General features: G+C 40.5%; 1 protein-coding gene across 1 annotated transcript in view; it reads left to right on the top strand.

Moving 5' to 3' along the window:
* Positions 1-26,781, top strand: part of NBAS (NBAS subunit of NRZ tethering complex) — a 3,380,746-nt gene that overhangs the window by 2,179,565 nt on the left and 1,174,400 nt on the right. Inside the window, exon 42 of the mRNA XM_044064792.1 lies at positions 15,949-16,059. Within this exon, the coding sequence (XP_043920727.1) occupies positions 15,949-16,059 (111 nt within the window). The remainder of the gene's footprint in view (positions 1-15,948; positions 16,060-26,781) is intronic.

The raw sequence follows: 26,781 nt of genomic DNA, 5'->3' as shown, positions 1-26,781 counted from the left end.
AAAGTGGTAGGACTTCAGTCCACAATGACTGCGAGCTGACTTGAGGGGCTGCCATCCAGACAATTATGGGGAGCCTGTTCATCTGCCTATACCCAGGCAGTCATATGCTACTGGGAGAGTGCACCTTCATCCCTGTAGAATGAGGTTTTTTCTTCAACTGCCTCAGACAAGATCCAGTCATATTTCAGGAAGGATCCTTATTTCCTTAGGCTGGAGAAATACATAGCACCACTTCCTCTTAGCAGCCTCACTCTTTTAGGGCATAAGCTGTGGGGATGTATCTCTCTGAGCCCTACCAGACACCTGGTGGTGATGTGAGCACCTGCATCACTGCAGGGATTTATACACATCTGTCTGCACATGCATGCATGTTCCTTCACTCTGGCAGACAGGCGCTACCATCCCTGGATTGGTAAGCTGCAGTGATTGTCATCCCTCTAACGGCACCTGTTTATCTACAAGTGTCTCCTTTCATACTTGCATTGGAGCACAACTTCTGGCTGAGAACCACCACACTTTCATCCAGCTTGGATGACCTATGAGCCTGTCACACATTTCCTGTTCTGCCCAGCTATTCTTTCTCCCAAGCCACTACTCCAGCTTGAGTTGTCTGGATCACAGTCTTGTCTTCATTCCTTTGTGCCATTTTTTTTTTCTTTTGTTTTATTTATGTTTGATGTTATGCATAACATTTATCTTCCACTGACCATTTCTGTCAGGGTTGGAAGACCGATGTTGCCCTTGTTTAATAAGATAGATGACACATGACTCTGCTCCTCTGAAGTATCATCCTGGTTATCTTTTAAATATATAAGGCATGGAAATGTGGTCCTGTGTGTGGACTCAAATCATTTTGTTTGTTTTTGTCAACATAACACACTAAGCTGTGCTCCTAGACGTTAATGGGCTACAATAGCCTTGCCAGATATCTTAGTGTCTACCATTGCCTTACACTATCATTATCATCATCTTTTTCTTGCAAATGTTTCCAACTTAGCCCTAATAGACATGCTAAATTTGGGAAACTGGTCTTTTAAGCTTCAACAGCTGACTCACATTCTTCAGGTGAAAAGCAGGATTGCAGTATTTTTAAAAACATCATACAGCTTGTATACTTTAAAATACATTTACTCAGATCAAACCAATTCTCCTTTTACACTAGACTGATTTAATGGGATGCAGATTAGTACTGCATTTGGGGATGGGGTGTATAGTACTACCCCCTCACAGGCCTTGCTGTGACTCTTTTCATTTTAGCTGGAGATTTCAGTTGTCTTCTAAGCTCATGGGATACTAGTAGAGCATGCAAACCCAGGATAGCATCAAGGCTGTTTTAGATGTTTTCATATGCATTTTCAGGTCGAGAATCTTGAGAGGATATCCCAAATCATTGATACAGCTAGTCTTTCGTGAAAAAGTCTAATGTCAACCCATCCCATGAAGCAAAGTAATCACCTTTCTAGGACTAGCTCTTCAGTGGAAATTTATAATACTATTAGAAGGCTTAAGTCTAACAAGTTCTTGTACCAGATGACATCCCAACAGACCATAAACAGTTCTTTCAGTGGTCAAAACCTTTTACATAATAAAGTCCCTTTGTGGCTCCAAGTATTGATGTCCCACCTTCATGCAAACAGACAAGTCTGTCCTCTGTTTGAAGCCAGACAAAGACTGCATGTTCCCTCATCATATAATTCTTCATGAATGTAGAATACTCAGCCTGTACACTTCCCAATGGGCTGACCATCTGCACTTCACTGTATTCACTAGCCTACTTAAAATCATATACACAAGAGTGTAGGCATAAGATCCTTCAATTCCAATTCCACTGGGGATTCTTCAGTGGATAAAACTTGTGATATGCAGATTATTAGTGAGCAAAATGTTGTACATAATGGTATTTCAACACTTGACTGTAATTGTCTTGATAATGTTCAATTAGAATCAGGACAACATACATGTGTGGATGATCTGGTCAATTTGAATGATGTTCAGGATAAGAACTGTGATGTAACTACTTGTAGCTCTACAATGAACAATGACTTTGATGCTTCTATGGAAATGAGTTTGGTTTTGGCTAATAACAACTGTAGTGACAGTTTGCACCCATTGATATGTGAAACTGTTAGAAATAGAGGCTTTACAATATAAAACTACACTGAACTTGTTATTAGTGATGTATATTTTGAATTATTTAGTAAGGGTATTAATTTTGTGCCAAATTCCAAGCTTGATATTGCACAGGTATTAATTAATTTAAAGTTATTTGTAAGGAAACTTAATTTACAATGATATTTTTCTGCTATGGGTCCTGGTACTGTGTCCACTTTGAATGGGATGAGATCAACAGGGATTAAAAGAAAGAGTATTTTCATGCCCCCCCGAATCCAGAAATTAGTGGATTTGAACAAATAGTGGAATATGAATTTAGAAAAAATTGTTCACAAAAATCTACAGCCGAGGATAATTTATCCGAAGGTGAGAGAAGGGTCCTACATGAATTAGTATTAACTCAACAATATAGATGTATGAGACCCGATAAGGGAGGGGGGATGGTTATCATGAATAAAATAGACTATAGTGGTCACATATTCAAGTTGCTTGGTGACGAGGATACATATGCTAGAGTATCCATTAATGAGATAAATAGGGCCTATATGAGGATTGATATGTTTCTGCTTGATGCCTTATATCAGGGTGTAATTAATGAGATGGAGTATGATTACCTTGTAGTTAAGTTTCCAACAATGCCTAAATTATTTGGGATTCCGAAGGTCCATAAAGGAACAGAAAATTTACAGTTTAGACCAATCGTATCAGCTAAGGGCTCAAAAACAGAACCAATGGCAGCTTTTGTTGATCATTTCTGTAAAAAGGCACTAAAGGATGCTGCACATATTCTCAAAGATTCGTGGCATTGTTTAGAGAGGCTTAGAGAGATTCAATGTATTGAGAACAAAACTTTTGGTTTTTTAACCATTGATGTGATCAACTTATTTTCTGTGATTCCGCATCAAGTAGGGCTGGAATTGTTTTATGGTAGTCTATTGGCTAGCCCTAGCTTTGACAAGGATAGAATAGAGATATGCCATGATCTGATGGAACTTATTTTACATAACAACTTTGTACAATTTGATGGGGAGTCATATCAACAGTTGACAGGGGTAGCAATGGGTGCTCGTTGTGCCCCTGTCTATGCCAATTTAGTTTTATTGGCATGGGAAAGATTGTATGTTTTTGATTCTAAATTCAAGAATAACATTCTCCTATATAGCAGGTTTCTTGATGACCTGCTAATATTATGGAAGGGAGATGAGGAGAGCGTGGTGGAATTTTTTCCTATATTAACAACACCACAGACTTTCTTAGGTTTACCTACACATGGAGTATGGAGGTAGTTAATTACTTGGACATCACTGTATATAAAACAGATGAGGGGCTAGTGAGTACGATATATAGAAAGCCCAGCTACTCCAACTCGATGTTGCATTATACAAGTTGTCATCCCTTACATCAAAGGAAAGGAGTAGTCAAGGGCCAGATGGTTCGGATGTCTAGGCTCATCAGTAATGATGACCTTTTCAAGAAGGAAATGTACACATTGATTGGTATGTTTCTGGAAAGAGGATATCCGCTTTCTATGTTGCGTAGTACTAAAAAAGAAGTATATAGGAAAAGAAAAAAACAACTATAGTCCAATTTTAAGAGGTGATGGCTATGAAGGAGGTAACCTTAGTGATAGCAATAATATTGCCCCCAATATGAGTAGAGCTAAATTTGTATTAACATACAATGAAAAAGCAAGTGATTTGTGTTCCAGTTTAAGGAATTTGTGGAAATACTTTTTGTGTAGTGATACCAGGGAGATTTTAGGTGATGCCCCGATGATTGTTTATGGAAGAGGGAAAAACTTGAAGAATATTCTTGAAAGAGAGGGTAAAAGTAATACAAGATCTCGTATGAGTAAATGTGGTTTCTGCAAAGGATGTAGATTTATAGCAGAAGGGGCATATTTATGTGTGACAGGTTATAAACGTACAATACCATGTCCAGGCTCCTGTAATTGTACTACTAGAAATTGTGTGTACATCGCTTCGTGTATGTCATGTGATGCATTTTATGTGGGCATGACTACACGAAGTTTGAAAGAAAGAATAGGTGAACACGTTAGCTCCATCAGGAGGAAGGATGATCATAATGCACTTTATTTACACACCAAGGTATGTGTTAATTTTAATAAATTTCTATTCTTTATTGTAGATAGGGTTAAACCTAATATTAAATGTGACATTCAAAATAGGGTAGCAAGATTGGAGATGGAATGGCAGCTAAGGCTGAATGCTACAAGGTGTCCGGGACTCAATGAGTTCATTTCTTTAAAACCTCAATTGAAGTATTTAGCTAGCATGATTTAGATGTGGGTATTTCAATTTTAAATTGTTCTAGTCATCACAATATATATATGTAATTGGTTTATGTAATTTATTTTTATTTTTATCAAACTTTTTTTCACAGTTGGTCTATTGTGGTTAAACATTGTACTGTTCCTTTTAGATGTATATAGTTAATATTCCTTTTCTTTTTAAATTTAATTGATTAATTAGTTTTAATTGACTAAGTGTGGACGAGTGGAGAGTATATTAACTTGGTTTAAGCATTATGTATTGTATTGTATGACTCTGAAGAAGCCAGTCTTACTGGTGAAAGCGCTTAGTCTGAGAGGTGTTGGAATAAATTCTTCGTGATACAGTGCTGGTGCCTTTCATTCATCTTACACAGTTGTTCGGAATTCAATTTATTCGTAGTGTCAGAATCCAACATTAATCAGTCTATTAATCTTCCAGTTTTCTTTCCAAACTTCACAAACAAAGGAGAATGCATGTTAAATTTGTTGGATGTTCACAGACAGTTAAGTTTCCATTTACACAGAACAAAGGATTTCACAAAGGCAGATCAATTGTTTGTTTCTTTTGCAGAATTAAAATTGGATAAGCCAGTTACAAAAGTAACTTTAGCCAAATGATTAACTGATTGCATCTCCTTTGTCTATAAAAAAATTTGGGTTTGTCTTTGGGAGCCCATTCAACCAAGTCCATGGCAACTTCATAAGTATTTTTATCCAGGTCTGTCATGGATAATGTCTGTATGGCTGCAACTTGGGCTAATCCTCATACCTTTATTACTCATTAGAAATTGGATCTGGTCTTGAGGGGAGGAGCAGCCTTTTGCTTAACAGTGCTCAGGAATATCCTTCCGTAGAGTTCTGCTGGGATTTAGGTCTATCCCAATTGTTGAAGAATGAATGAAAATTGACAACATCAAATAAAGAAGTTATGTACTCACCATAACATTCCGTCTCTGCTGTCCATTTTCATTCTTAGTCAACTCCCCTCCCTGAACCATTTGGTCTGTGACTTCTGAAAGAATGAGTAGATAATAAGGAAGACCAATGTTAGGCAACCAGCCACGGCTGTGCTGAACTCATCTGGGCAATCTAAGGAATCTGTTGCATTCTACTACCGTAAATACAATTTTATACTGCATTTTGCAAGTTTAAACTGTGTTTTTGCTCTATTGCTGATTTATTAAAACTATTCTTGCTGATTTGTTGCACTTTTTGTCTGCTGTAGCATAGACTAGATTCATACCTGCTGAATCTGGTTCTTTTTGTTAAATTGAGAACGAAATCAAGGCTATCTTTTGTTGGAGAAGGCCCCCCCTGCATCTTTGTGGCATGAGAGTTCAGTTAGGACTCATCTGATTGAAGGTTGCTGACACAGGGCTCAGTTTTGAGCTTTTTTAATGGTTACATTGTTTAATTCAGTTTGCTCACTGTTGCTACATAAGCGCATATTTGCATGGGTTTGTGCTTGTTTTAACACAGCTCCACAGAGTTAGGCGACCAGCCAAGGTTCTGCCTTATTTAACTGTTTATGTGTGGCGCACCTCTGTGCACCATCACAAACTACCTTTGGTATGTCAGAAATAACAGGGACAGTTGGTCTCTCGTTGTGTAAAAAGTCAAACACAGTTTGTGATATGTGGCCACCCAAAAGAAGTGAATCCAGGTATAAATCCATTTTTTTGGTACACGACCTTGGTCTTACCAAGGGAGGCTGGCACGTATTTGGAAACAGCCAACAATAGTAAAAGCATCTTGTTGGAATAATCGATAGTATTCATAACAGCCACGCCGCCACCCTTGTCAGGTTTCATAACTCTTAACGGTTGCATCATTACTCAATTTAAAAAGCAAGTTCCATTCATCTTTCTCCAAATTGTGTTTTAAGAAGTGGGAAGATTGCCCAAGTGCATAAATGCCATATCTGTATAATTGTTCGAACATACCTAATACTGGAATATTAGGGGGATTGTAAGTATTTATTTTATTATTTGATGGGTGTATAATTTCCCGGATCAGTGGATGCTCCACCTTTGTGTAAAGGAATGACAGTGGCTGTCTTCCACTCAGCTGGGACAAAGCCAGTACTCAGGCTTTTGTTGAATAGGGCACCTAATGGTGCTGCAAGTTCCTGCCCAAGTTCATGTAGGATGCAGTCTGGGATGTTATCACGTCCCATGGAGGCTGTATTTTTTGCCTTTGAGAGAGCACTGATGACCTGATCCCTAGGTATAAGGGGAAGGGGGCAGGTACTGGTAATGTCCTGATTTATTGATGGGGGGGGACAGAGGGGTGAAATTTTCACTGACTCTGTCAGCCAGCAAGTTTGCTATATCTACGGCATTTGTGTATGTGGTGTCCTTGACCACCAGTTCTGAGAAGATCTGGGTACTTCCGTTAAGATTACAGACATATATGAAGAAGGCCTTATGATTGTCTCTAGTAGATGTGGCCAATTTGGACTCAAAGTTTTCTTTGGAGGATCTCTAATTTACTTGATAGTGACTTCAAACATGACCGCTTTATGGTCGGATCTTACAAGAGAGGATGATACTACAGGGATGCTGCAGTGGTTACTCATGTTGGTTAATACCAAGTCCAAGATATTATCATCTTTTGTGGGGGTATCAACTAACTGGTCCAAAGCATTTGCAATGACAAAATCGAGGAATCTCTGGGCATTTGTGTTCTGGTATGAGTAGTTCTTCCAGTCTATGTTTGGGTAGTTAAAGTCACCTAGGATCAGAGTAAAGGGTTGAATCTTGATAGATTCGAAGAGGTCTAGATAGGCAGTTTGGGCATCTTGACTTGTTAAACAGATCTTGCTTAGCAAAACACAGAACCATCTTACTGTTTTTTTGTTTTATTTTGTTTTTATTTATCTTTTGTTGACTTAGTCCCACTGGGCTAGTGGCCTCTCTCTAGAGGAGGCCTGAGGTGGTATATATACTACTAGGGGAAATTTGGCCAGGCATTGGGGAACTTCCACTACTTTTTTCAGTTGATGCCATGCGATCTTTTACATCCAACTCAAGCAGATGGGACCTCCAGTTAACATCTCATCCAAGGGATGAAATCAAACTGGGCTGACTATACTAAAAAATATGTTTATATCAAAAGCCAAGGGCAACAACAAGGTGTTTTGAATTATGATAGAAAACTAAAGGGAACAACTTGAGTGTATTATTAAACTTTCAGTAAATAATGTCACATTTCAATCTCAGTTAATTGCATATAACCTTGGTGATGGAGGCCGTAGCTGTGGCATTGAAGAAGGTTAGGAGCGCCAAGTTTTGTTAAACCATGCAGCTTTTCTGGTGCTTTCATATATGATATAAGGAGTACTGTCCTGTAACCGTTATTTTATTTGTAATAATAAATTCCCCACAACTGGACATGTTCAAGAACTTCAGAATCAGGCAACAATCTCCGCCATATGTAAAGGAGGTGTACAGGAAAACATAACAAGAGCAGTCAGCCTTAATTATATTGCCTCTAGAAATTATGGCGAGAGTAAAAATTGAACTTCTCTAAAAGACTTGTGGCCTTACACTGATATCATAGTATGGATTTGTCAAGAAAACTCCCTCCCCTCCAGCATTGAATCTTGCCCTTTTTGCATATAATATTACGGTCCTGTGTAGTGATTCTTAAACCCCTGCATAAAATTTTATAAAGCAACTTAGAAAATCAGTTCACCTACATTCATCAGTCTGATCTCCAAGTAGTCAGTACAGAATCAAACTCATTGATCTTTGGTAACTCTACCAAACTGCTTTTCCACTGCTATTTTACTCTGTAATCCATGGGACAACACTGGTATATGAATTAGTAACTAAAAGTATACCATGGTATATGAATTAATAACTAAAAGTATACCGTGGCATATGAATTAATAACTAAAAGTATACCATGGTATATGAATTAATAACTAAAAGTATACCGTGGCATATGAATTAATAACTAAAAGTATACCATGGTATATGAATTAATAACTAAAAGTATACCGTGGCATATGAATTAATAACTAAAAGTATACCATGGTATATGAATTAATAACTAAAAGTATACCATGATATATGAATTAATAACTAAAAGTATACCGTGGCATATGAATTAATAACTAAAAGTATACCATGGTATATGAATTAATAACTAAAAGTATACCGTGGCATATGAATTAATAACTAAAAGTATACCATGGTATATGAATTAATAACTAAAAGTATACCGTGGCATATGAATTAATAACTAAAAGTATACCATGGTATATGAATTAGTAACTAAAAGTATACCATGGTATATGAATTAATAACTAAAAGTATACCATGGTATATGAATTAGTAACTAAAAGTATACCGTGGTATATGAATTAGTAACTAAAAGTATCTTGGTTTGTACCTGCTTTGAATTTTCATCATCATGTACCAGTCACTACCTCAAACGTGCCCTCACAGTCAAAACTGTCCTATACATTTACTTGTTTAATCACCCCTGACACAAGAACCGCCAATGTGTCGAACATACTAATATGAAAACTAGAATAAGCTGTACCCGTAGTAGGCCTAGGAAATTCCCTAAGCCCCTTTCCCAACAAGAAAAAAAAGCCTTCATAAAATTTGTTGTTTTCTTGTTCTTGCTGATCCATTTACATATTATTACATTTTACCAAGTTTTAGAAATTCCTTTCTTGTCACCAAAGGCTGTCACAACTTATGTGTACTATTTTATGCAAGCTTCTGTTTATTTGTACCATATTCTTCTCCTTTCGCAATTCTAGACTAAAATTACTTCAGCCATACTAAGATCACCATTGTGTCTTTGTCAAACCACCATTCAGACAATGAACTTTTGCCAAATCTACCTTGGCCACCTGAAGTTCCATCCCCGTCGCAGTTAGATCACTGCCAACATAATCTGCATTCATACTAGGTTTATGTAATTACTAAGCTAACTGCCCTTGTGGCTCATTTTAAGCCTAGCTAGTTTCCCTTTTTGTGCTGGAATTAACCTATCCCATTTAGTTAGAGACTAGCCTTACCCATCCCATGGTCGATAATTATATATTACTCCTAATGAGAATAACTGGGATCATGCCATAGATGATTTGCGGGCACTCATGCATGGTATACAACATTTAAGAGCTGCCTATGTCCATTACTAGTATGAGGGGGGGACATTCCTACGGTATATTTTCTGTTCCTCATCCACAGATCCAAGTTGTACTTGAATATATGTATTTATTTATTTCCAGTTTGATTACCGGGGAAGTCCACTGGGCCCAAGGGACCCATTTTCAGTGGAGGCCTGGGAAGAAAAGCTCCAAATACATAATACAGTACAGATATAGTAATACAGAAATGTAAAGATACATTATCTAGAACAGTTTGCAACAAATGTACATACAGTGTTGCACAGTATATACAGTACAATATATACAGGGATGAGCTTTGTTTTGTGTGAACAGGGAGTCTGTTCCAGAGCAGTGGTGTTCTCTGCGAGATGCACTTATCCTTCCAAACCATATTCCAAATTATATTCTCATTACATTGAATCTGCTCAGTGTGAATGTCCTTCCTTTTGAATAATTTTCTTTGCTTCCCTATGATTTCCTGTTACTCAGCTGTTTTGTAGCTTTATCTCTGTTTTCATTCTGTTCTGCATTCTGGTATAATGGTTAAGGTGTTTACCTTACAAACACAGGGTGCAGCGTCTGATTCTCAAATGGGATAATTGGCTAGGTGTAATTTTTTACCCTTGCTAACCTAGTTTCATATTACTGTTGTTGTTTGTCTTTTCGGCTTTTCCCGGTTAGGGGTCGCCACAGCGGAACTCCGGTCCGCTAATGATTGGCAGTAGATTTTTATAGTGCCGAGTTGCCAGCCCGCCAACCTTCAATGAAGGCATGCCCATTCACGCATGTCTTTCGAATGCCACTTGACTGCGGGGAGGACATGCAGACTTCACAGAGAAGGCACTCCAGCCGAGAATCGAACAGGAGAACATCTTGCTGTGAGGCAACAATGCTACCGCTGCACCACCGCGGCTTACGAACCTGTAATACCTGATTAATAGATACATTTTATTTTGTTTCACCACGTTTAAAGCCAGTATTGCACTCTTCACTATTCTTTGTTGCTACAATTATCACTTGTTACTGACAAATAGTGTGTGAAACATTCATAATTTCCAATCACACTGCCTATTCATTGATCATCCATTATTTGTAATTGTCAGTGCTGTTGTTGGTAATATCTGTTATACCTAACACTGTCTGTTAATATTCAAATATATATGTCCACCTCTTTCTTGGAATCGTAATTTATTTGCTTACTGTGTCTCAGCACATGCTCATATATTCTTTGTTCTTTTGCTGGTAAATGTAGCTGTAGTTGTTGTTTAAAAAGAAAAGAAACATCTTTATTAAGTTATCACTTACGGCATAGGCAATCATACATTTTATAAATGAACATAAACAATATTGACAATCTTAGTTGCAAGCATTATACATCACAAACCATACTGACATAATTTTAGTTGCAAACAGTATAAATCACTTATAATCTATACAATCGTTGTCATTCAAACATTACATATAGCCCATTCAAATCCTGCCTTCTTTAATGCAGCTATAGTTATTGTTGGCAACCATATCAACTCTGCAGAATATTTGTTTTCTTACTGTAACTGTTTCCTAGTAGGTTACCCAGTTTATTTAAAACAGTCAGACATTTTCTCATTGTTTACTTATGTCTTTTGTATCTGTTTTTTTCCATTTCACTGGGTTGTGGCTAAAATTTGTCTACTGCCTGGTTGAGAAAATTGGTTAACAGATTTAGACAGATTAGAGAGAGAGAGTAGGTATTTTCCCTGCTTACCTTTAGTGGCATTTGGGAGGATGCAGCAGTAGCACTTAAGTACTGGAAAATATGTATTTACAAGAACTCCAATTTTTTTTTGTTTTTTTTGCATCATACTGACTTCTTAGATGGGACTTGCACTTTACATAGAAAAGCCATGTTTAATCCAATTTGTTTGAAAACTTAAGCCTAAAACATATAACAAGTCTGGCTAACACAAGCTCAGTTAACATTTTGCTAAAAATGTACATAAAAAGTGGGAAAAATGGGACAGATTCACTTACATTAAGGTTAAGCTTTTCACTAACACTATTTCAACATCATTGAAAATTGTATGGATAACAGAAGGGTCCAGCTGGGGATACAGAGTCCAGTGACTCGAAGTCACTGGGTCAGAAGGGTGATACTGTACCCTGAGAGCATGTTCTGGCATTCTGGAATTGCTAACCCTGCCTTGGCAGGTAGCTTGCCAGCCTGTGAGGGGTGGGGACGACACTGGCATTCCACTAGGAAGAGCTTAGGATGATGACGTGCATTGCCAGCTTGTTGGTGACGTCTGTACTTGCAGTTTTTCTCTTCCAAGGGTGACTGCATTTTTGGTAAGGTGTTAATTCTGGAAACATCAGTAGAGATAACCAAGCTGGTAGAGCATAGCTGATTATGGATGTAGGAAGGAAAGAAGCAGAGGAAGGGGCCACAATGTAAATGCCATTAAAATCTTATTTAAAAATAAGAGATTGTCACCATTCTGTTTCTTAGTTTATAATGGTTGTGTAAATTAAATCCTAATCAGCGTATTACTCAGTGGGTGAAGCAGTGGCTTGGCTTAATAATTACTCACAAGAAAGTAGGATGGGAGGTTCCATGTAGCAGCAAACCATCTTCAGAAATAATGCTGACACTTGTAGGAGGTTGAAAATATTTTAATGAGATGGTGACGCCCCTGCACTGGCCCAGTAATCAAAGAGCCTCAATCCTTATCACTGGCAACAGTGGGGAACGTACACACATTAAAGTGCAGTTTCCCTTAAGAGCACACAGAGATCACAGTCAGTCTGGGGCTGGTTTCTCACTCTTTCTCCAGATCCCCAATATGACTCCCCACTGGCACAACCAAAACCTCAAGCACCCTCTCTGTCCTACCAGTGCTTCATGTCCCTGCCGAAGTAGCTCACACACACACACACACACACACACACACACACACACACACACTGAGATTTGATTTATATACAAACACACACACACATACACACACACACACACACACACACACACACACACACACACACACACACACACACACACCTTGGAAAGGCTGGCACAAGTTTACTAGCTATACCCCCTTCTACCCAGACTGTAAGGTAGTTCCAGCTGCCACCAGCCAACTCTTTATCTTCTACAATAAGGCCCTTAACAAAGGGTATCCGATCCTACTGTGCAATGTTACTAATAATGCAAATGGTTGTTTGACCAAGAGCAAGGCTGTTTAGGAGTTGTCTGTACAGTTTCACCAAATAGATATGCATTGTTTGGTGGAAGATATTGCTTAACAAAGGTCTTCTCAAAGTAATGCCTCATTGATTGAGATGCTTTCAGTCATTAACTTGGTTTGATGCACCACACCACTGATCTTTATCCTCCTATTGCTCCCAGGTGGACATTTCTTTCACGTGCACTGATACCCACACACACAGTATTTCATCTAGTAAACCCCCTTAATATTTAGAGAAAGCTGAAAAGATATCAAGACACATTTTCCACAAAGCACATGGATGACAGGCATGCTGGCCTCATTAGGTAGGATCTGGAGGGTGTCTACACACTGTTTTCAGCGTGCATAAATGTACAGTGATGCTAATACATTGTCATGCTGCTGAGCACCAGTTCTTGTACATCACTCACACATTAGACATGTTGGGGTCATCCATTTCATCTCCACCAGGAGGATATGCTACAGCACATCATTAACTACCTCCTGGCAGAGTAACACAGCTCCCTTTATATGGTGGCATTCGGATGCTCTGACTGCGATCCTAATTTACTGTCTTATGAGATCAAATCCTTGTCCCTTTGCTGTTGCTGAGTTTAAACATTTTCCCCACTGTCTTGCATCTGAGACAAGACTGTTTCAAACACTACAATCCCAGTGTCTGGTTCTTGTTTAGTTCTCATGCTCCCATCTTCTACTTCATCTACCTGAGCACAAGTATTCATTGAATGTTTCTGCTCAGTCACCCCCTTTTTCTCTGACTAATCCTTTGTATACATACTCACTGTTTGGTTATTACTATGCTTTCCATCTCTTATGTTTTCAGTTTTATTTTCTTGTTTGCTTACTGGTAAGACACACTGTGTGCAGCTTCCCTGTTTCATACTGGTAGTCTGAATCTTTTTTTCTTGCTTAATTGACTTGCTCAGAGTTGTATCTTATGAGTAGTGAAAACTTTGGAAGTCAGACTTAGATGTGCAAGATCAAAATATTCATATCTTAATACCCTAATGAATGCTTCTTGGCTAGATATGTGAGATGCCATGTATGAATAACACAGGTAATACTGACTACTGCTGTCATCCTTTTGGCACCTGATTTGTCACTGCTATTAGAGCTGAGTGCACCCTTTCACTAATGTATAGCTTTGTGATCAGTGAACTATGCTGCGAAGCCAGGAACCTAACTAGTTTGAGAGTGAATCTTGTAGCCTGTTTGTGTGTGTGATGAATGTGCAAAATGTTAGTCTACACTCAAAAGATCAACCACAACATGCCAAACATTAATATCAACAACAAGACATATGCCCCAAAATGAATAGATTACAAAAAGGAAAATAAATTTCTCTTCTACTCTACAAATCATAACAAACAGATTTATCTGGATAGTGGTAATTTTACAGAAAGGGGTTTTCTAAGGTAAGCTATTTGTCTAGGGGCAGGGGCAGTTGCAGTGTTTGGGTTAGCACGCATTTCTAACTCTTACCTAAAACACTAAACATATCCCCTTACTTAACTCCTACTCTAACAGTAATCCCCACACATACTGCCCACCTTGAATAAATGGGGACATACCTTTGTAAAAAAAAAAATATATATATATATATATATATATATATATATATATATATATATATATATATTGCTGAATATCCGCCGTGGTGGTGCTGCGGTAGAGGTGTCACCTCACAGTAAGACACTGTCTGGTTCGATTCTCAGCTGGAGCGTCTTCTGCGTGGAGACATGCATGAATGGGCGTACCTTCGTTGAAGGTTGTGCATCAGGGCTGGTAACTCGGCACGTAAAAATCAACTACCAATCATTAGCGGACCGGAGTTCCGCTGTGGCGACCCCTAACTGGGAAAAGCTGAAAGACACAACAACATACATACATATTGCTGAATATACACATAGTCGAACAAAAAATTGACAAAATGTGCAACACACACACACACATGTATGTATATATATATATATATATGTGTGTGTGTGTGTGTGTGTGTATATATATATATATATATATGTATATATATATATATATATATATGTATATGTATATGTGTATGTGTGTTTGTGCGCGCTCGTGTGTTTGTGTGTCTGTCTCTGAGCTAGCCTGTTCTCTTCCATGGATATATCCCAATTTCTTTCCTCAAGAATTTGGGCAAGGCTAATACAAAGGCCCAAAATCATGGTCAGTTTTTAAATGTTACTGTAATTGACCTAAAAGGTTAATAGAGGAACAGGGCTTCCATCAACATGTATTTTCTAGAAAATAAGTATGAAACGCTAATATCTGGCATTTTCCGACTAATCCTGTGTGATTTAACAGAAAATCAACAGTTTTATGAGGGACAAAGCAAAAGTATGAGGTAAAATCAGGGACAGTTGAGAGGTATGATTTCACTGAATTTGCTTACTGTCCATTTCTACCATGTAAACCTTAAACACTTCTGCTAGTTTACCCAAGGTCTCTTGCAGCTTCCATCTTACTTTGTATTGTTACTGTTTCTCATGTGTCATATCCTTACACTAGCAGTACTTTCATTTGCTGCCTTCATTCGCAGTGTTCTGCATTTCTGTTGCAGCACTTGTCTGACAAGCCTTGTCTAATGTTTTACCAGGACATGAGTAAATATATGAAATGACTCCCTCTTCACATTTATCTCAAGCAAGTTTTGACATGTTGTGCCTTTATCCATCTGTTAATTCAATATGAAAACAATGCCAGACTGAGTTCACTTGATGGATGAAGTCTGCCCTTAAGAACTGTTATACTTCAAGTTTGTGTTATTTGGAAATAAAGTTTTGTTTTTCATAACCAGGTTCTAGTTCTTTCCTCCACAAATACATTTTAAATTAAATTTTGCTTGGTAATTTTGTTAATAAATCAAAGTGAAATATTAAAAAAAACTTGAATTACATTATAGAGAGTCCTGTTTTCTCTCAATCTCGAAGTCTGTTTTCATTTTAATGAAGAAATTCATTATCATGTTACTTTCATGGACATTGTTTGGAAGTTGAACCATCCACTTTTCACCAGAGATAAACTGGCCATTCCAGACAGAATAAGATTAATTGGTGCTGGGATGAAATCTTCCCCAAAAAGTTACTGTAATGTTAAATGTTTTTGTTAAGTATTTTTCTGTTGGGTACTTTGAGTCTTCACTGTGTTTTTGGTTTTACTTTCCGATTTAGGACACTTGAAGACAGTGTGTTCAGAATCTCTCTGTCCCTGGCTCAGCGCTACAATATCCCTTTGTGGGAAATTTATATGATACACCTGGAATTTCTTTTCACAGACAGTGGGTAAGAACCTTGATAAAAAATCATTAAGGTGCATGAATGCAAACCTTTGTTATAATCAGAAGCAACATTTTATCATGTGCAGTGTTTAATATTAGTGTCCCTGCACCTTATTTTTAATGCTTTATTAAGTTAAATGATTAAGTTTTGAGTGGCAACTCTCATATTTGAACTGTAAAGTAGTGTGCCATTGTGAAAGAATTATTTTTTTCTCAGTTATTTAATTTCAAAAATGACACTAGTATAAAGAACAAGTAAGGTGAAAACAATAATTAATTGCACAGTGCAGAATTTCTCTAAATAGATGTGAAGTTTTAAAACAGTCTTTCCTTTATATTGTAAACAGTACTTTTGCAATAAGACAGTTTATTTTGTTTTATCATGATCTTATTGTTGTCTAGCAAATCACTATGGTGGTTTACATTTTAGTAATAGACTGTCTCATAGATAAGTCTGTTACGTTAGTGGTATGTGCAGGTTTTCTCATTGATAAAGATGAGTCAGACACCAGAGACTGTATCGGTTGGCATTTAATTGGACTCCAACTAGTTGGCATGTACTTGCAAAATATTTCCTGCAGTTTAAGCCTTACCCTGGTTTCTTTTTTCTGTTATCTCATCATGCAGTCATCAGGTTCGTTCTTCTTGCACCTGTTTTTTTGCTACTTTTGGAGCATGATTTCCATTTAGTTTCATTTTTTTATTTTATTTTTCTGTTTTGTTGTAGGGCAGATGATGTGCCGTATGTGCTGTACAGCAGTAGTACACATTTTATTTCTTGAATGTTGAAAAAAAAACAATAAAATGTTTTGTGTGCTTTACTTGGGGCATGGTGGTAATGGTTTATTTAATAGCAAGGTACACTTTTTGTGCAGCTTAATAATGTACTTGAGCTGGCATTCTCATCCTGTTCCTAAGAGACATCTGTATTTACTAGGAATTGCTTGGAAAAATCTGAAGCTGTTAGTACTGGTTGTGAATACATCATATGATTTGGTTGCCAAGAGACTTCTGTTTCAGCTTTCTGCTTAAACTTAAAGGATGCCTTACCCTTGGTCAGTCCGGGGAAAAATAGTGGTAACAAAGATAGAAATATGTTTATGATAGTAGTTGGCGTGGTCTGCAAAAGACTTGACCTAATTGTTAGATGATGGCGTGGGAAGTTCTTTAATGATTCTTTTTCAGCCGTTGGATTTACTCTCTCTCTCTCTCTCTCTCTCTCTCTCTTCCTGTTATATAGCACAAATGTCAGGCTTCTGCCATGCTTCACATGCACTTAGCTGGGTTAGGAGTCAGTCCAGTTTGATGGAGAGAATTTAAACATCTTGAAGTTTAGGGAGAAAGCTTTCTCAGCCTTCTGAAAAATTTTACTACATCACTCAGGCTGATGCATGCCTGGATCATTCTGAAACTGAGCCAAAGACATTGTTGTAGCATCTTGCTACAGTTTCTACCACATACACACACGCACACACGCACTACAAGCACAGAAATACATTGATTTAATCAGCCTGGGTATCCGCTGTTAATTACATGACTGTCATTGCTGCCCTTATTCATGCCGATCATGGTCCTGTAACAGCCTGGGCATGTGGCTGCCACCCCCTTCTCCCCACCCTAGTTATGGTACTGGCTTTTAGGGCTAATGGAATTTAACAGTAAACTTTGTCTAGGTCCAAAGTGACAGAAACCTAGACTTGCATAGTTTTCAATCCTTTAGTCCACTCAAGCATGGGAGTATGTATCAAATATAGACACGCTATTTAATTGTCTTAAAATTTTCAAAACATCGTAGACTCATCTTTGTGAGAAATCAATACAATGGGGCTATTCAACTCACTTTGAAAATTCTTCTGTGATGCCAAGTTTAAGCATTTACTGCACTTCTTCCTTAACTGCTTGACATTAGTATTCTATTTTTTAGTACTGTTTCAGATTTACTTTCTCATCAGGCATGCTTTATGTGTTCTGGTGGATTAGTCTGCTTCTACCAGGCATCTCTAAGAATAAGTCCTTATTATTCCCAAGTACAAATTCCATCTTGTTTTTGAGACATTGATGATATCTCCCTTTTTTAACTTCAGGCCTGTTGTGGGAGCCATAACTTCATCTGCAGACATACTTGGTTTAGAAACCTAAGTCTCTCTCCGTTTCAATACATTTATGTGGTATGACTGTTCTGGTTTCCCTTTTCATGGTTGTCTTGCCTTATAATTTACTGCATTTATTTGTTTTCATTTTCAAAAGGACCTAGCTACTTTACAAATAGCTTTTAGCAGTGAATACTAACCAAGTACTTTTATCTTTTAGTTTGAATTCTCTGTGATGAGCACTTTTTTATATGCTCTCATTTCTGTCTCCTTTGTTCTGTTCATGTTCTATTGGAAATATAGTCCTTAATCTTTCTTGCAGATCTATAAAATGCTCTGTTACACTTTTGAAGGGGGTGTTTTCCTCATGTCTTGCTTCTTTTGCTCTATCTAGTAATCCTTTGAGATATCTGTCATGTAGCAATTCAAAAACATATATACATATACAGTCTACAATCTGTTCAAAAAATCTTTAATTTTTATAATCATGATTTAAAACAGAAATCCATATATACAATGCCAGGTCTTTGGGGTCTTTCCCATCTTTTGCTTTTCCTCCGAAGTGCCAACACTTCTCCTTTCAGTGCTTTATTCAGCAATGCCTTCCAAGTCTTCATCAGCGTATTCCCTACCAACTTTCAAACTTCTGTTGGAATGCCATCTCTTTCTGGGAAGTTACCTGTGCGTTGACTGTACATCGCAAACAGTTTTTATTTGTTCTCTATCTGTGCTGGCAGTCAAGAACTAAGCTTTTTCATCCTCTCATATTCACAAATCTAAATCTTCCATCATTATTTTCTGTTGCACCTTATCCTGATTTAGGATCATAGGAAGTTACTAGGCTGTTGGTCCTGAGGCCCTTACAAGCCTAGCCAAGAATTTAGCCCATGTTCCAACAAGTCAGCACCCTATGCCACTGTCTAGCAGGGACACAGGTGGAATCCCAGGGGTGTATTTTCTGTTCCCCATCCAATTATCCAGGTTGCGCTTAAAAAGGTTTAATGAGGTACTCTGTTTTACATGGAGAGAGAGTCTATTCCACAAAAGGGGGAGTCTCTGGGACACACATCTGTCCTGCCAACGAGTCCTATTGATGTCACAGACCAGGTTGAGGTTGCGCGTGTGGGTTACTCGAGTGGAGCTTGACTTGTAGATATGCATCATTCACATCAGTACGGGTCTAAGATTGCTTTGTATGCCAAACAGAGGTCACCTCTGAGGAGTCTGTAGGAGACTGAGTAGAGAGACAGGGCTTTTAAGCATATGTGTGTAGGGTAGATGTTTGAGATCCTGGATTCTCCGGGCGAGGAATCTCTGTGGCATCTCCAGCTGCTGCATGTGCTTTGTGAGGTACATGCCAAAAGGGGCATTGTACTCAATAATGGGTCTTATAAGCGAAGACTACAGGGATGTTATGACCACCTTGTCCCTGGATGAGATACCCTTACTAAGGAGGTGGGCCATATAGAAAGCTTTCTGTACAACGGAGGCAGTATGGTGGAGATTTGTCAGATTGCTATCAGCCTTGGTGCCCATGTCCCTCAAAGCCCATTACATGCTTAGTGCCTTATTATCAGTGTGATAATTTGTGGGGATGTCACTCTCCCCAAAAGGGTTGATGATGCATTTTTTGGCATTCAGTTTGAGACTGGCACCAGTCATTTGTTTGGGTGAGGCCCTCTTGGAGGATGTCCACATCACTAGGGAAATTGATGATAGCACCCAGCTTACAGTCATTTGCAAACTTGGTCAGCTGTAGCCCACTAGATTTGGCCTGGACCTCCAAGAAGTATGTCCCAAACAGCAGAGGCCCCAAGACCAATCCCTGGGGTTACTCCACTTGTTATGGGTCTATTATTTGAGGTGGCTTCACCTATTTTGACTAGGTGGGGTCTTTCAGTGAGCCAGTTTGCTACCCATCTGGTAACATATGGATTGATGTCTAGTTGAAAGAGTTTATCTATTATACCCAAGTGGGGAATAGTATCAAAGGCTTTGGCCAGGTCAAGGTAGGTGGTATGCACCATCTTCCCCTCGTCTGTGGCCTTCGTGACTGTCTCAAAGAAGTCAACCAAATTTAACAGGCAGGATCTCCCATTGACAATACCAAACTTTCTAGGATCAAGTGTCTGGAGTTTGCCAATGTCCTTGTTAATGAGGTACATGATAATCTGCTACATGGCCGTACAGATCAGGCTAGTTAGGCTGATGGGTCTATAATTTCCTGGATCAGTGGACGCTTCACCTTTATGCAAAGGGATGACAGTAGCTGTCCTCCATTCGGCTGGGATGAAGTTGTTACTCAGGCTTTGGTTGAATAGGGTGCCTAATGGTGCTGCAAGTTCCTGCCTGAGTTCATGTAGGATGCAGGCCTGGGATGTTATCGGGTCCCTTGGAGGCTGTATTTTTTGCCTTTGAGAGGGCAGTGATGACTTGCTCCCTAGAGATAAGGGGAGGGAGGCAGCTACTGGGGATGTCCTGTTTTACTGATGGGAGGACAGATGAGTTAGGTTTTCACTGAACCTGTGTCAGCAGGTTGGCTATATCTACAGCATTTGTGTAGGTGATGTCTGTGACCACCAGTTCTGAGCAGATATGGGTGCTTCCCTTGAGATTGCGGATATATGTAAAGAAAGCCTTATGATTGTCTTTAGCAGATGTGGCCAGTTTGGACTCGAAGTTTGCTTTGGAGGATTTAACTAGTGCTCTTATTTTCTTGATCAGGCTAAGGAGAGATTGCTTCCAATTAGTCACCTGCTCCTTCTTGGTCCTGGACAGTAATTTTTTTACATTTTATTATAGAGTTTATTTATTGTAGATGTCCACCAGACAGGTTTTTACTCTTTCTTGAGGAGGATGATTTCATCCTGTCTGGTATTCCTAATTCCATGCAGCTGTATTAATGCTCATATAGTACTTTGGTGTAGGTTTGGACATATGTACCAGTTCCTGTGTAGGGGGAGGGAGCAGTGAAGCTGTTTATACCTTCCCTCAGGAAGGTTGTAATCAGCTTTGGAGAAGTTTTTTTGTTTGACCCTAGATGGTGGGGGGTCAGGGAGAGATGGTAACTTTGAAAGTGACTACTTTGTGGTTGGATCTTACCAGCGATGATGACACTGTAGGGATGCTGCAGTGGTTACTCCTGTTGGTTAATACCGAGTCCAAGATATTTTCACCTCTTGTGGGGGTGTCAACCAACTGGTCCAAGGCATTTGCATTGACAAAATCAAGGAATCATTAGGCGTTAGTGTTTTGGTTCCATAGTGTTATATAGTGTTCATAAAATTTCTTAAACAATTACCATTATCTCTTTGGAATCTGTAGATAATCTTCTTGTCATATGGTCTCTCTGAGTTTTACTAACACATTTCCATTTTGTTTTGCCTTATTTATTACCCAAACAATTTCTGAGCTCTGAGGGTATTGTCAAAAATAGCTGAATAACAGCATTTTTTTCTAATCACATGTATGTTATCAACATGCTTGCTTTGTTCTTTCCTAGTAATCTGCAGCTGATGTTCTTCATCTCACATTGCTGCAGTCCTTACACTTGGGTAGTCCGCTGTCCTCGGTCGGCCCGAATATCAAAGTATTAGGCTGACGTCGGTCAAGGCGCTTACGACTGACATCAGAACGTCAGGGTACAAATGCGCATGACCGACGTCATATCCTCAGTCTTTTTTGCCGCATGGTCCGATGCAGAAGCAGCGTTGCAAGTGCCGCTGGCGCTCTGAAATTTTTCGAATTCGGAGTTTCAGACCGAGTCAAAGTTGGCTAAGTACCCGTTGGGGAATATTTTAGTTTTTCTTGCCTCAGTGGTTTACCGGATGTCAGAAAAAGTGAATAACTGTATTTCTTGTGGGAAGCAGATACCGCATAGGGATTATCATACTTTGTGTATTCCTTGTTTGGGGCCTGAGCACGACGTTGTTGGGTGTCGCTTTTGTGCTAGGTTCAATAAGCGCACTATTGCGAAGGTTAGATTGTGCCAGGTTGGTCTTCGGAAGCGGTGCAATTATAATATGCCGCCGGATGCTCCGACGCCCGCTTCTTCAAGAAGCGCAAAGACAAAGCAGCTAAACCCAGGCAAGAAGAGTCGTCTGCGGACGCCGGTTCTTTAGAGGCCAGTTTAACCGGTAGTTCGCGGAGGCTTCTCTGGAGTCCCAGGGGAGACTTTGATATTGCAGTATGTGGCCTCTCAGGAGGCAGGTCTGGCTGAAGGGGCTTCTCAGGTTACTGTATCTCCCTCCCTTCCTAGGGTGGTTAGGCCCTCTCCTTCTGTTTCCAAGGCTTCTCCCAGAGGCAGGCCAGGTTTAGCTTCTGTTGGTGTCACTCCTAGTTCATCAGGATCTGTGCCCAAGAAGCACATGCTTAAAATGGCAGAAGATTTAATTACTTTGATTAGAGGTTCTTTGCCCCCTCCTGATAAGAGGCCTAGGGTGGAACCAGAGTTGGGGAGTTTTGAGCAGGCTTCGGATGTTTCAGAGTCTTCGGCTGAAGACTTGCAGGAGTACTCTCCTTATTCTGATTCTGATGCAGATGATTCAACTCCTTCTGCTTCTCCTCCAGAGGATTTTTCTTTTTCAGAGACTCTTCATTCCATGAGGGAACATTTTAAGTGGGAAGGTCAGGACTTCTCTGATTCCAGGAAAAGGCTTAGGGAATTTTTGCTTTTACCCCAGCATAGGCCTTTGGCTATACCACCTGATCTGGATGTTGTGGAAGATGTGTTTGCAGAGGCTTCACTTAATCCTGATTCTTTGCCTCCTGCTCCTGTTAAACCGGATAGGTATTACAGGGTGCCTGAGGCTCATAAATATCTTTATAAGAGTCCTAGGGCGGACCCAGAAACTGTTAGTCAGGGACCTAAGGGTGTCAAGGCCTCTGTTGTAAAAAATCTGGTTCCTCCAGATAAGGAGGCCAGAGCTTTGGATAGATGGGGAAAGAAAGTCTATACTTCTTCCACCTTAGCTATGAGGGCTTTGAATTGCCAGTTTCACATGTTGAAATATCAAAACTATCTTCTTTCTCATTTGAAGTCTAAGGTAGATGCTCTGGCGGAAGGCATTGAGTGTAAAGAATTACAAGATTTGGTACATGTCTCTGAACAGGTGGGTAAGCATTCTTTACAATGTGGTTTTGATGCTGTACAGGCCTCGTCTAGGGTGGCTGCCACTGGATCAGTTCTTCGCAGGCACGCCTGGCTGAGGGATCAGAATTTATCTGACCATGTTAAGACAAGGATTTTGGATGCTCCCTTACAGTCTGATGTGTTGTTTGGTTCACCTGTGGAGTCAGTCTTGAAGAAAATGGAAGACAAGGCTAAGTCTATGCAGGCTGTTAAAGATTTTTGCAAGTTCAGCCTCCAAGTTTAGTAGGAACTGGCCTACTAAGGGGTGGACGACCTTCTTATGATTCACAGTCTAGGGGTAGATCTAGACGGTAGGGGTAGAGCTCAGAGCTCCTTCAGACCTAGAACAGGGAGTTCACCTGCACAATCTTCGGGTGACGGCAGGGGCCAGTCCTTTCGTAAACAGGCCCAATGACCTACCTTTTCAGCTGCCAGATCCTTCTTGCCTGGCAGCACCTTTGGGAGGAAGGTTGGCACTCTTCAAGGAAAATTGGAGTTTGATTACCCAAGACAGATGGGTATTGGATATCATACACCAAGGTTACAAGTTTTATTTCCATACCTTGCCTCCTTTCAAAGGCATGCCGGACGTTCCTCCTCAGCAAAGACTAGAGGCTCACAAACAAATTTCTCTGTTGCTTCAAATAGGGGCCATACAACCGGTCCCTCTGCCAGAAGTGGGCCTAGGATTTTATTCTCGCCTGTTCCTAGTACCAAAGAAGGGGAACACGTGGAGACCAATTTTGGACTTATCTATCCTCAACACTTATCTGGACATTCCCAAGTTCAAAATGTTGACGTTACAACAGCTTTTACCTCTGCTGGGCAAAGATCACTGGATGGTGACTCTGGATCTCAAGGAGGCTTACCTTCATGTTCCTATCAGGCTAAGTTGCAGGAAGTATCTGCGTTTTCGGGCTGGGACTTCTCATTATCAGATGTGATAGTGTTCAATCTCGCCGTTTGTTCTTACACATGGGTTCGGAGCCGATCCTCGGCTCCGTGCCGGCCTCTTGCAAGCTCTGCATCGAGAAGAAGCTCGAGACAATCTAATACCCACAATCCCCCTCTGCCTTTACCTGAGATCTAGTTTGCCGCTGCTGCATTCGCATCGTTGGGAGCTAGCTCGAGGGTTTTCTAAGCTAAGATATAACTTTTTGTTGTATTTTACTAAGAATCTTATTTAACTTGATATTGTTAGTATAACCTGGTGTGATTGTGTTCTGGTTCCGTAGTTCTTTGGTACCGTTAACCCTTTTATCGGTATTTTTGTACCGGGGCCTACACCCTTACCATTTACTGCTATATTGAGTCAAATTTACCTGATTGTGACTAACCGGATTTGACATTTACCTGATTGTGACATTTACCTAATTGTGACTATTTTAATCGGATTTGACTGTGTTTTTGTTTCTAGACTTGTTTATTACCTACAATGTCTGAGAAGGCAAAGTCTGGTTTCAAGCGTTGTCAGTGTGGCCAAAAAATGTCGGTCACTGACAACCATAGTTCCTGTGTCTACTGCCTTGGCCCTCTCCACTTACAAGAGGATTGCTCCATTTGTCACTCTTTCAGTGGGAGGGTCATGACAGATAGGCGCAGGAAACTAATGGACAGAGGTCTGTTGAAACCAGCTTTCCAGGAGGCTTTGGATGCTTCTGACCAGGCATCGAAGTCCTCTAAGGAATCGAAGACTTCGGAGCCCAAGTCATCAGCTCCGAGCTCTTCTTCTAAGGTTAGATCACCGGTTCCACAGACTTCGGGGCCGAGTGTTCAACTGGTGTCGGTTCCTGAGCCTCGAGTCTTGGAACCGGTGATGGAGCTCCCTCCTTCGGCCATATTGAGGTCGGCTCCGTCTTCGGTTCCTTCGACCCGTTCCTCCTCCAAACTTTCGGATGTTGATGTGGATCGTGTGGTGCAGAAGCTGCTGGAGCATTCGGCCCTCTCTAAACTTATTTCGGTTTCCACCCAGCTGGTGTCGAAACTTGAAGGCCTTCCTGTATCTCCATCCATTCCTCCTCCGAGACCGATTCAGTCTTCGGAGCCGGAAGAGGCTGATCTGCTGATTGTGGAGCCCTCGGGTCCAGAACCGTCCTTTTCTCGGTCTGTTCCTCACCTCGACTCCGCCGGACCCGTACCGAGTCTCGAGCCGACGGTCTGTTCTTGGTTCCGGGCGAGAGTCGAACCGACGTGTCGGTTCCTACTCTCCCTCGGGCCTCGCACGGATCGATTCGGCTCCGCCTCGGGTCGATGCCTTCGTGCCCGTGGTCGGGATTCTTCCCATTTCTTCGGAGCCGGGGATTCTTCGATGCGGGACCCGGGAGCATTCGACCTGATGAGGAAGGTGTTGTCTACCCAGACAACCACATCAGTGGAAGCAGTTTCTCCTCCCCATAAAGGGCCTTTGTCTTCATCTGCACCCACGGCCACATCCAAGCGTGGGCACCAGTGTCTCAGCCACCCCTGGAGGGTGCCCCTCTTCCTCGAGGCTTCTTCGGATGCTCCCCACGAGGAAGTCCCTAGGAAGAGACTGTGTAAGAGGAGACACTCGGATTCTCCACAAGAATCCATAACATCTGATACTGACTTAGATGAGTCAGAAGGGTCCCTAAGTCACCTTCAGAAGATGTCTCTTTTCAGACATTTTGGAGATCCTGAAGCAGAGAGGTGACTGGCAGTCCCTTCCCCCTTCTGAGGATGAGTCAGTTCTGCTGAAGGCATTTGGTGCTCGCCCTTCCTCCTCCTGGGTCACTCCGCCTTGACGAACTAATGGAACTTATTGCTCAAGGGCGTGGAGGCTCCTGACACAGTGGAACCTGTTCCTAGGAAACCAACAAGTACATCACAGCACCTCAGGATAAGTCCTACCTTACTAAAGGAGTTCCAGTAGACGCTATGGTGGTGGCTGCAGCCACAAAAAGGAGATGTCGGAGTCTTCTTCGCCTGTCCATCCGCCTAATAAAGATTCTAGAACGATGGATAGATATGGGAAGCGCATTTTCAGTTCAGCGGCTTTTTCCATGCGGTCCCTGAACTATTTGACCCATTTTACACGTCTGCAGAGGGATCTAGTCAAAGAGTTGGGAGATACCCTCCAGGGTTCTACAGATGCAGCTGTCTCAGAGAAAGTGACAGCGCAACTTAATACCCTAACATCGATTAACTCGTCCATGAGGCTGATTTCCTATGCAGCCGAAGGTTCGAGTAGGGCAGCAGCTTCAGCGATTGCTCTTCAGACAATCCTGGATGCTTATGCTCCTTTATGGAAGCCTTCAAGTCTTCCTTTACAAACGCCCCATTTGACGGTGCCACTCTTTTTGGCCCCAAGGTAAAGGAGACCCTTACCCGGTGTGAACAAGAGGGAAAGACTCTGTCTGCTGTCGGAGTCCGTTTTTCCACCCCAACCAGACCGTACCCCAAAGGGCAACGCGGTGGGAAAATGTGGTTTCGAAACAAAATCAAGGGTCTTTCCGGCACACAGGGTGATGCCCTCTAGAGGCAGAGG

The sequence above is a fragment of the Protopterus annectens genome, chromosome 1.part0 (genome assembly GCF_019279795.1).
Source record: "Protopterus annectens isolate FY-2018-M chromosome 1.part0, PAN1.0, whole genome shotgun sequence".
Taxonomy (NCBI): domain Eukaryota; kingdom Metazoa; phylum Chordata; order Ceratodontiformes; family Protopteridae; genus Protopterus; species Protopterus annectens.
Note: the sequence above shows the minus strand (reverse complement) of the source record. Positions and strands in the feature narration are given on the sequence as shown.